At 40.7% G+C, this 12,437-nt stretch overlaps 1 protein-coding gene across 1 annotated transcript in view; it reads right to left on the minus strand.

The window, feature by feature from the left end:
* Positions 1-3,341: 3,341 nt before the first annotated feature.
* DNAJC15 (DnaJ heat shock protein family (Hsp40) member C15) overlaps positions 3,342-12,437 on the minus strand; it is a 68,771-nt gene continuing 59,675 nt past the window's right edge. Inside the window, exon 6 of the mRNA XM_068267786.1 lies at positions 3,342-3,547. Coding sequence (XP_068123887.1) covers positions 3,480-3,547 — 68 coding nt within the window. The 3' untranslated portion in view covers positions 3,342-3,479. The remainder of the gene's footprint in view (positions 3,548-12,437) is intronic.

The raw sequence follows: 12,437 nt of genomic DNA on the forward strand, positions 1-12,437 counted from the left end.
ATAAGGATAACTATTTCTGATTTGTGCAACTCCTCTAAAACCTTTTGATACTGCACCGTAATTATTTGCTAAAACCTTTAGTTGTTGTCTGCATTCCCTCTGTGCAAATTACCCTCATTTCCTATTGCTTCTGAGAAGACTGTGAAGACCTTTATAAAGAGGTTAGTTTAATGAGAATTCAGAAAGCAACAAATACTTGACTGATGCTATATCCATTCTTCACACACACAAAAAAAGAACAGAATGTGCTATATGTATATTTCTATCTCGATTGGAATTATTTCCTCATATACGATTACTAGTTATGGGAGAGACTAAATCTCTCCAAATAAAGGCCACAGACACCAATAAAAACCAGAGAGGGGTCTTAACTTTTGCCACACTGTTCAGCATTTAAAGATTTTGGCAAGTATTCCATTCTATCATCTATGCATACAGAACGTCACAATAGGTCTTTATTTACATTTCAAGAAAGCTTAGCATGGATAATGGAATAACAAACACACTTTATGACCATCAAGTTTAAGTACTCTGCTGTGTGCGTTCTGCCTATTAAGTGCCACACCGCAGAAGTGGATGAAGATAAGCAATAAATGATATAGGATGCAAAAACAGAATGGGAGGAAATGCATCCGTGACCTCAGCACAAATTAACAGAATAAAATAAATAATAATAAAAATAAAAAAGGAATTTGCTGGGCTACAATGTGTATACCTCCATTATTTTTCATTCTCAAATAATTGTATGAAAAGCCCACTGTGTGTATTTTTTATGAATAATTAGCATATGCACAATGTATGCTTAAAATAAGAGGTGCTAACACATACACTAAACATCTGCATCTTGTTTAGTAAACTGCCATTAATGTTTCTAATTTATAAATAAAAGAGAATACAAATTAGTGTTGATTGGCAGTGATAAGCTGATTCCATCACAATCTTGCTTTATAAATATTTATATGGGGCAGCACAGACCATACAGCCTGAAATAGGCATGCCATCCAAAATGAGATTGTGTCACACTGATTTATTTGTTGAAGGTAATTGGCTGACCTTAATAATTAATTTACAGCAGTAAACTTGCACTTTAACATTCCAGTTAAATTACATCACAGAAGAACTCCAGAGAATCTCAAAAGTTTACTCTGAAGGAATAAAGTATAATCTAAACTCCTTCTAGTAGACAGTCGCATGGCGCCTCCCAGCCGATCAGTCTCAGGCTAGATCTTTGTCCGTCTCTGCTGAAAGGCCAACCCTGGCTAGAAAGAGGTTGTTTCATTAAAAGCTGGTAAATTTGCCATTCACAAAGAGCGCAAGGCAAGTACTTACTCCATTTGCATAGCCTGTGTTGTGCAACCCACATGTTTTGTATTGCTCAGGTTAAGTATGTTAAGCAAATAGCATAACACCCATTACCACAGCAACCCATGCGTTACTCAAGTACCGAGGGATGCACCAACTGCACAAAGCGTGGCATTCAAATGACATAAGTACTTATAAATTTGCCGTGCACATGGAAAATTTACCAGGTTTTTGTGGACCAGCCCCAAAGTTCCCAAATGCCCTTGGCAAGTTGCCAGAGGGAGACATTCTGATATTCTATGCAAGTGGCTCGAGTTTCAGGCTCATAGTTCACTATTCAGTAAATATAATAAAGAGGTCTTCTTTTAAAATAAATGAGACCATTTAAAGCAAATCTCAAGTGAAAAAACAAAACAAAAAAATCACTTCAGTCTGCATAACACAGAGCCATCCAGTTCCTTGTGCCGCCCTGTCGTTTCTGCCCCATCCCTGGTGGAAGCTACTCGCTCTTCTAGGTCTTTGGCATTACTAAGGCAGCTTTCAGAAGTAGTTGCGTCTAAAGATCTACACATCTGTACTGCAGCACTCGGGGATTGAGTGCTGTAATAACTGTGCAGAAGATTTGGGCGCAGTCGGCGCCACCATAGACCATAATAGGAATTACGGCTATAGCAGCACACAGTGAGTAACTGCGGCGCAGTCAGAACACTTAGCTGAAGTTACTTTTAAAACACTGTAATTCGGTCGCCAGCAATAGCTGGAAGCCGAAATACATAATTCCCTACCATCCACGTCTACCTGGAGGGGGAATAGTAATTAACGCTGCCGGGACTTATGCAGGAGCAGGGTAAGCCGTATATCGGCTGTATCCTGCGCCCAAATCTCTCGGTGGCGATTTCATACATACTCCTCGGGGACACATGTAGTTATAAAGGCTGCATGTGTAGCTTTTTGACCTAGCAGGTTGAATACCTTCCACTGGGGATGGTGCAGGAATGATGGGACGGAGCGAGGACCGGAATGGCAAATGGTATCCAGAGTCTTCGCTCTACATAGGTTATGTATGATAACAAAAACATTAACGATTTGTTTCAGATGTCCTTTAACCACTTTACCCCCACATGTGCGGATATCTCCGTCCCTTTTTCCATCCTTTCACCACCAGGGACAGAGATATCCGCACCCCCCGCCGCTCCCGCGCGCACTCCTGCTTGCGCGGAGATCAATGAACGTTGATCTAAGCCCCCCCGCAATGATCAGCTGCTTCTATGAGAAACGATCATTGTGAAAAAAATAAAGTTTCCCAGCCTCATAACTTACTGTGGCCATCTTGTAGCCAAATAGTAAAACTACACCCAAAAGCATTTTTCATATACAGATACATTAGTTTTACACTATAAATTAACTCATTACCTCCCACACTCCCCAATTATTTTTTTTTTGTAATACAAAAAAAAAAAATTACAATTAAAAAAAAAATACATAAATAGTTACCTTAGGGACTCAACTTTGTAAATATTTATGTCAAGAGGGTGTAACACTGTTACTTTATAAACTATGGGCTTGTAATTAGGGATGGACGCAAAACTGAAAAAATGCACCTTTATTTCCAAATAAAATATTGGCGCCAAACATTGTGATAGGGACATAATTTAAACCTTGACAAATGGGCAAATACATTTCATGGGTTTTAATAGCATGCATTATTTAAAAACTATAATGGCCGAAAACTGAAAAATAATGATTTCCCACATTTGTTCCTATCTTCCCATTAAAACACATTTAGAATAAAATAATTCTTGGCATAATGTCCCACCTAAAGAAAGCCTAATTGGTAGCAGAAAAAAAAAAGATATAGTTCATTTCATTGCGATAAGTAATAATAAAGTTATAGATGAATGAATGGAAGGAGCGCTGAACGGTGAAAATTGCTCTGGCGTTTCAGGGGTAAAACCCCTCAGTTGTGAAGTGGTTTAGTATAAATCTGCTTCAAGTCATGTTTCTAAATTTTGAAAATACTAAACAGTTAGTAAAAAAAATAAAATTAAATAAGTAGAGGTTTATTTAGAGAACAGACTCTGAATCTTTTGCCAACAGATAGACAGCGCTATGCTATTCATTGTGGCAGCGAGGATTCAGATACTTAGTAAAGGTATTAATTATTAATTTCTCCTTTGTCATTTTCTACTAGATTCCAGTAAGTCCTTTGCTTCGTTTATTTTCATTGCCATATAAGGTGAGCCACCTGTAATGAAAAACACAAGAGAATTAAGTACAGTGTAAAGGAAAATAATCAAGTTATTGCCTAATGGAGGAATAATGGTCTTTAGAATCAAAACACACACACTATTAAGTTATGAACTCTCAAGTGTAATGAGTGAGAGATGAGTGTATACAAGTGCTGTTTATAGATATATAAAGCCCTTTTTCCCCCAAAAGACTTTATATAGGCTAGACAGTCCAAAGGGAGGGATGATGAAGATTCTTGCAGTAACAGGACTGTGGAGGCTACCTCTGTTGATTTCCTTCTATCAAAAAAAAAATAATCAAAAAATAAAAAATAGTTCATGTTTTGGCTAATTTTCTGATTTTCATACCGATATACTAATGCACCGACTCAGAACCAACATAGATACTGGATGGTGTCCTCCCTGGCTTATATGCTTGCTCTAGGTCAATGACTCAGCATGCGTCAGCAACGAATCTGCATGCGTTTTCTGCACGCAGATTCGCACAACCAATACAACTTAATTAGCCTGTTTCCACTGGTCAGGAAAACAGAGCGTTTTTCTGTGCAGGAAAAATCTGCACAGCAGAGCCATCAGAATTCGTACCCCACAAGGCGCATACAATGTAATCAATAGGAAATTTGCATGTGTTTTCGCTATGTGAATTTTCATGCGAATTCACGTACGTTTTCGCCTAAAACCTACGTAAAAGCACACAGGCACTGACATGGTTAAATTCCAATACTTAAAAAACATAAAAACGCGAATTTTGCGATACAATTCGCATTCGCATGCAAATTCGTTTTCACGGTTTCCGCAACAAATTCACACTGCACAAGTGGAAACGAGCCCTAAAAGATCAACAAGAGTGCCTGGAATATGGAATTTCTTACAAGGGGTATCTTCCACACCTCTCAATACAAAATGGGGGGGGGGGGGGGCAAAATCTAAGAGTACTGTGAGGATCAGTGTGAACTGAATATCCCCCAGATGATTTTCTGTTTTTTACTGCTGGACATAGAAAATAAGAAAGGTTTGTGGGGAAAACAACTGGAGTTTGGGGAACAATCTGTGCAGTTAAAGAATGCAAGTGCTGCAATTGGGTTTAACAGTCTGACATATCCAACAGCATAACAAGATGGCTGCTTTTGTTAACTGTAACACACTCTGCTAGTGTAACTCATGTGGGATGAGTAATAGGTCATATAAGCTTACTAGAGATTGAGTAAGCATTTATTTCTAATCTATTAAAATAGTTGGAATCATACAGCCATCACTAATTATAAGACTTGAAATTAGGGGACTGACAGCAACCCTGAAGTGACATGTAGCATGATGAAATAAACAGCTCTATATAAACAATCCCTATTTTGAACTTGCCTGCCTTTCCTTTCTCCTATTTTGGTTGTAAGGATTATTAAAAGCGCTATAAATTCTAGTCTCTCTCCAGCTGGACCAAGTCTTATCATCTCTCTAATAAGAGGCTATAAAAGCTTCTGTGCAACTGTGAGGAGCACTTCTGACAGCAGGGAAGGAGCAAGGAGTATGGTGAAAGGTTCAGGAGGTCATTACTCATTTTCAGGAACTCAACAATCATAAAGAGAAGATATCAAGGCCAATCTGCAAACATAGATTCTTAACCCATAAAATAAAAACGAGATTTCAAAGGAATCCCAATTAGAACAATGTACACATATTTATCTTTTTGTGATCTTCTTCACTCCAGGTTCAATTTAACTAGAGTAACGTTCTTAGTCAGAACAGAATAAATGAGAGTCTGAATGGCCACATACAGTGGAGGAAATAATTATTTGACCCCTCACTGATTTTGTAAGTTTGGCCAATGACAAAGAAATGAAAAGTCTCAGAACAGTATCATTTCAATGGTAGGTTTATTTTAACAGTGGCAGATAGCACATCAAAAGGAAAATCGAAAAAAATAACCTTAAATAAAAGATAGCAACTGATTTGCATTTCATTGAGTGAAATAAGTTTTTGAACCCTCTAACAATAAAAGACTTAATACTTAGTGGAAAAACCCTTGTTTGCAAGCACAGAGGTCAAACGTTTCTTGTAATTGATGACCAAGTTTGCACACATTTTAGGAGGAATGTTGGTCCACTCCTCTTTGCAGATCATCTCTAAATCCCAAAGGTTTCGAGGCTGTCTGTGCAACTCTGAGCTTGAGCTCCCTCCATAGGTTTTCTATTGGATTAAGGTCCGGAGACTGACTAGGCCACTCCATGACCTTAATGTGCTTATTCTTGAGCCACTCCTTTGCTGTATGTTTTGGGTCATTGTCGTGCTGGAACGCCCATCCACGACCCATTTTCAGTTTCCTGGCAGAGGGAAGGAGGTTGTCGTTCAGGATTTCACAATACATGGCTCCGTCCATTTTCCCGTTAATGCGATTAAGTTGTCCTGTGCCCTTAGCAGAAAAACACCCCCAAAGCAAAATGTTTCCACCCCCATGCTTGACGGTGGGGACGGTGTTTTGGGGGTCATAGGCAGCATTTTTCTTCCTCCAAACACAGCGAGTTGAGTTAATGCCAAAGAGCTCTATTTTGGTCTCATCAGACCACAGCACCTTCTCCCAGTCACTCACAGAATCATTCAGGTGTTCATTGGCAAACTTCAGACGGGCCTGCACATGTGCCTTCTTGAGCAGGGGGACCTTGCGAGCCCTGCAGGATTTTAATCCATTGCGGTGTAATGTGTTTCCAATTGTTTTCTTGGTGACTGTGGTCCCTGCTAATTTGAGGTCATTCACTAACTCCTCCCGTGTAGTTCTAGGATGCTTTTTCACCTTTCTCAGAACCATTGACACCCCACGACGTGAGATCTTGCGTGGAGCCCCAGAGCGAGGTCGATTGATGGTCATTTTGTGCTCCTTCCATTTTCGAACAATCGCACCAACAGTTGTCACCTTCTCTCCCAGCTTCTTGCTAATGGTTTTGTAGCCCATTCCAGCCTTGTGCAGGTCTACAATTTTGTCTCTGGCATCCTTGGACAGCTCTTTGGTCTTTCCCATGTTGGAGAGTTTGGAGTCTGCTTGATTGATTGATTCTGTGGACAGGTGTCTTTTATACAGGTGACTAGTTAAGACAGGTGTCCTTAATGAGGGTGACTAATTGAGTAGAAGTGTCTAACCACTCTGTGGGAGCCAGAACTCTTAATGGTTGGTAGGGGTTCAAAAACTTATTTCACTCAATGAAATGCAAATCAGTTGCTATGTTTTATTTAAGGTTATTTTTTCGATTTTCCTTTTGATGTGCTATCTGCCACTGTTAAAATAAACCTACCATTGAAATGATACTGTTCTGAGACTTTTCATTTTTGTCATTGGACAAACTTACAAAATCAGTGAGGGGTCAAATAATTATTTCCTCCACTGTATAGACAGTGAAGTCTCATGTGGAAGCAACGTTTAACCTACATGTCTTGTCCGTAGACATATTAAGCTGAAAACTGTGACTTAAAGTGTACCCAAGTGACATGTGACACGAACAGATAGACATATGTACAGTGCCAAGCATACAATTGGTTAGGCTGTGTTCTTTTTTTTCTGTCTGAAAAAGTCAACATTCAGGAATACAACAGTTTCCCTCCAGTCGGAACCTTGCCGGATTAAAGTGTAATCCTCATTGATAAGGAATTACAGCCATGAACCTATTTTCTGGAAAAGAACAGCTTCTGAGTACAGGGGATATGAAACAAAAAAAGAAAAAAGTCAGTAGTTCATAGAACTGTGCCTCACTGTGTGAAATCCTGTATCATCCATAAGAGGCAATACAACATTATCCACCTTACGACCGCCGATTGGTGGCCGCAAGGTGGCTCCCACAGGGCATCCTAATGCCAAAAGGCGTCAAGTCCTGGGGAGGAGATTAGTGGGGATTGTGCGCACCAATGCGCAGGCATCCTCGCTCGAGTGATGGGAGCAGAGCTTCCTTAACAGTCTGCCAGCGGTAAACGTCACTGACAGACAAAAAAAAAAAAAAAGGAACAGCATTTTTTACTTGCACAGTACTGCAATCTACTGCAGCGCTGTACTGGGGACAGCCCTGTCACTCAGCTGTCCCCTGCAGCGGCTAACTAGCGATCCCCTCTCATAGGCTGATGCCTATGAGAAAGGATCACCATGACTGGCTCTCAGAAGGAGGGAAAAAAAGAAAAAAAAGGGTTTTTGTTTTTATTTAAAATAAAATTAGAAATTAATAATAAAAAAAAAAAAAAACACCTTGCAGCAGCCATCAGAGCCCTCCAATAGAAACTATTTGTGGGCAGATTTATATGTGTGCTACATCGTATGGCCCTGCAGCAAGCTGTTAAAGCTGCAGTGGCCCGAATTGTGAGAAATAGCCTGGTCACTAGGGGGTGTAAGCTGGTGGTCCTTAAATAGTTGAACATACTCTTTAACGTTTCTAAAGTAAAAAAAAAAAACCTTGGGATTCTAAAAAAGATGCAATTTTCAGGATTAGGATAGATACAATTGTTTATCTCATCAGTTTATTTTTACCTCGGGTTTCCTTTAAACTCATCAAACTGCATAGTGAGGGAGTTGTGCCCCAATTACTAGTAAGATCAGCTACAGATATTGTGTGTAGTTTGATTATTACCAGAAAACAGTTAAAATCTCTCCCAACTCTTTTTCCAATGTAATCAACTATAAATCCTCACTTTGGCCTGGTGCACACCAGAGGACTTTTTCTGAGCGTTTTGAGTTTTTAAATCTGCTGCTAATGTTATCCTATGTGTCTGTGCACACTGGAGCAATGAGGTTTTGTAAAAAAAAAACATAACATTACATTGGGAGGAGCTTTTAGAGGCTTCAAAAGCTCTTCCCAATGTAATGCTATGGTTTTTTTTTACAAAACCTCATTGCTCCAGTGTGCACAGACACATAGGATAACATTAGCAGCAGATTTAAAAACTCAAAACGCTCAGAAAAACTCTGGTGTGCACCAGGCCTTTAAAAGTTTTTATAATCAACGGTCTGTGTGGTGTCAACTAATTATGGAAGAAATATCGGCTTATCTGCAGGCTGCTGCTGTCTTCTCACGCTGGTTGTGCAAGAGTCAATGTGTTTTTGATGAACAGTTTGTAGAGAATGTAATTTATTTTATGCATAATTCAAACACACAGGTAACAATAATGAAATAACGTGCATGCAAATGTAGATCATGTTATTATAACACTGCTTGCAAAACAAAATGACAGAAAGCCAGGCGCTAGGCTCGCTCTATGTACCAGCCTGCAGATCACATTTCTAAGGGAAAGGCCTGTACAGGAAGACCACATTGCTTTCAAATTTTAAGTGCGTTTTACAAATAGGTACCAAAGTGTAATTTTTCTGTAGAGCATCTTCACAATTTTAGGAAATCTGCTTGCTTTTTTTTTTTTTTTTTTTATTCTATGAACTATTTTACAGAAATTCAGGCTGCATGTGCAGCAAACCAGGGTGGCTTTGGAACTGGAGAGATTACTTTGACATGTGGCTGTCCTGCTTTCTCGGCTTACGACGCCATGGCCTTTGTGGCCTTTCCAGAAGTTTGTCCCTGACAGGAAGCACAGGTCTCACCACATGCAGGTACAGTACTTATAGTGTGCTCCAAATGTTTGTGCAGCCTGGTTGATACTGTAGCTTTACAGCCATGTGCAAGCAAGTCACAGATGACAGGCAATTCCCTCAGCTTTCACGCAAGGCATACAGTCTCACTGGCTGGTGCTTTTGAGGTGATCCACTCAGACCCAGAGTAGTGTTCAGATTGCGATCAGGCTACAAGTGGCAGCCAGCCTGCCCACCGACCATGGTTCATGGGACTATGACTAACGTATGCCAAATGCTCCCGCCAAAATTCCACTATAGCCGGATACAGAATAACGCAGGTGCCAAAAAAACAGGTTTACTATAGCAGAAGTTCTATTATATCCACATTTACAATACCAGGCATTACTCCCATATACTTATAATGGTGTTTGACTGGGACCTGGACGTTTAATTTACTAAACCCGAAGTTTTACTATATCAGAGGCAAGTGCATTGACCTACCAAAATCCACATTTTAAATTACAGTATCTGACTACAGTATACGGAAATGTCTCTTTAGGCTAGTTACACACCAGGACGTTGCGTTTAGGGGACGTTATAGGGCACATAACGTGCCCCTAACGCAACGCCTGGTGCTCTCTGGTGTGGAAGTCGGAGTGAGCCGCGTTGTGCAGCTCACTCTGGCGTCCGTGAAGCGTACTCTTGGAAGCATGTGGCATCACGTGGTCCCGCCCGGCCAATCGCCGCACAGAGCGGCCGCTCCAGGAAGTAAACACTGCACGTCACTGAGTGCAGTGAATATTAATTAGCCATGTGCATAGCTCTCCCCTCCTCCCCAACATGACTGAGCATGTGCAAACAGTCTAACGCGGCTTAGCCGCGTAGAACGCACAGCATGCAGCACTTTGCTGCGTTACAATGTAACGCAACGTGGGCAGTGTGAACAGCCCACTTGTGTTAAATTGCTGTGCGTTGGGGGAGCGTTACAGGCTGCACTAACGTGCGCCTGTAACGTCCCTGTGTGCAAGAAGCCTTAAAGAGAACCCGAGGCGGGTTTCTCACAATGCTAGCTGCATACAGAGGCTGGGTCTGTCTATAGAGCCCAGCCTCTGTTGCTATTTTAATCCCCCCTAAATCCCCCCTGGGCTCTGTAATCCATCATAAATCACAGCCGCGCTGTGCGGGCTGTGTTCATCTCTTTACTGTCACTCTCGCCGCTCCCCCCGCCTCCTGCAGAGCTCCGGTCCCCGCCCGCGTCCCTTCCCTCCAATCAGCGGCGAGGGAAGGGACGCGGGCGGGACCGGAGCTCTGCAGGAGGCGGGGGGAGCGGCGAGAGTGACAGTAAAGAGATGAACACAGCCCGCTCTGACAAGCTGCGTGTCAGCAGTGCGGCTGTGTTTTCAGGGGGGGGATTTAGGGGGAATTGAAATAGCAACAGAGGCTGGGCTCTATAGGCAGACCCAGCCTCTGTATGCATCTAGCATTGTGAGAACCCCGCCTCAGGTTTTCTTTAAACTAGCAATAGTAACAAAAAGCCATTGAGCAGGAATCACGTGGTGAAAATTGACAGAAAAGAAATGGAAAAAAACAGCGGTATGTACAGGAAGAAAAGCATTAGATAATGTTTTCACCGACTGATCTGTAGGACCAGTTAGGAGCAATTTATGATTTTTGCTACTTTTAAACAGCTAGAGCTGCTTGTCAGATAGCTGCTTCCAGCAATAAAACAGCAAAGACAGGAACACTGCAAATAGTCTAACTTCTACTTATTGGCATTTTATAGATAGGAGAAATCTGCAGAAACAATCTGCAGAAACAATTAGAAGAAATGAAGGAAGAAATGGCAAACGTGTTCTTCACAATCATATTGCTGTTTTATAAGCAGACTTATAGTTCCGTTTTAAAGTTTAATTCCATCTTTTATTGTGAGATTTTTGTTTCCCAATATCAAGAAACAGTGAAACTTTGCAAATGCTAATTTTCTTATTTCCTTTGCTAAAACCGAATATTTATTTTTAAGTTTAAAGGAGCACTATACTGAAAAGCTTTCAAAATGTAAAATACATGTGTTCACATACTAAATGTAGAAGATGTACATTTGTCCTGGAATAATTAACTGTAAATAACATACATTCTGGATAGCCAACAATTATACAGCGAATAACCCATCTTATGTGACACCCACTAGAGACCAAATGAAATTTCTCAAACTGTTCAAAGTTTGAGAATTTGTGTGAGAGCAATTCCAGACCTGAGCACGTTCTATCTAAATTATACCAATTTCTTGGGGAGATAGAACCTAATCCCTTCGAAAATACCATTTCCATATGGGAAGCCGATCTGGGAAAGTCATTCTAAAATTTTAATGAAAAAAAAAAAATCACTGATCCTGACCCATAAGTCCTCTATATCGAATTCAGTCCAAGAGAGAAATTATAGAGTAACAACGCGCTGTTTTATACTCCAGCACAGATGTGTAGATGGCAGGAAGGACTGACAGATGAATGTTGGAGATGCGGTCAACGGGGAGGTGGCTGCCTGCACATGTGGTGGCATTGTGATAGTGTCAAAATACTGTGGGATATAGCTTTTGGGTGGTATGAGGAAATGAATCAGTGCCGGATTGACCATTCCCCGGAAATAGCTTTATTATCAATGTTCAATGGTGAAATCAGAGGTGCAAAGAAATCAAACCTTGGCCTTATTATGGGGTCAGTTAGGTAGGTAATTACTAGAAACTGGAATGAAAATATAGACCTGGGGGCGGTGGAACTGGCAGATGCGATGAATAATACTAGGAGAATGGAGGAACTGGTATAATCAGCACAAAATAGGGGAGACACGTTTTCCGGACAGTGGTCATCCTGGCTTGAGTATAGAGAAAGACTTTGTGGGTAGATTGGGGGGCTGTCAATGGCAATGGGGGGGGGGGGGGGGGGTATATGTATTTATAGAACGGGGAACAGTGTATTATCTTATACGGTACTTTGATCAAAAGTTCTAGAAGCTCGATAGTGTTTGGACCTGTATATGCAAAGGTGTGGTTTGGGTTTTTTTTTTTCTTTTTACCTGCAGCTGTGTGTGTCTCTCTTGACTTGGAGCTGGGGTTATAGGAGATATTTATTTAAGACCACAGGAATGCAGTTGAGGGGTATAAATATGACTTGATATAGAGACTAGGTGCCTCCTAAAAGAGGATAATATAGAGAATTTCTGGATGTCTTCACCATTATGGGTTACATGTATTGTACATTTACCTTATGTAAATGTACTCTGAACAAATTATTTTTTTGACTGAACAAAATATTAATAAAACATGATTTAAAAGTTCAATCTAAAAAAAAATCTCAAACAGT

This window comes from Hyperolius riggenbachi, chromosome 2, assembly GCF_040937935.1.
Source record: "Hyperolius riggenbachi isolate aHypRig1 chromosome 2, aHypRig1.pri, whole genome shotgun sequence".
Lineage (NCBI taxonomy): Eukaryota > Metazoa > Chordata > Amphibia > Anura > Hyperoliidae > Hyperolius > Hyperolius riggenbachi.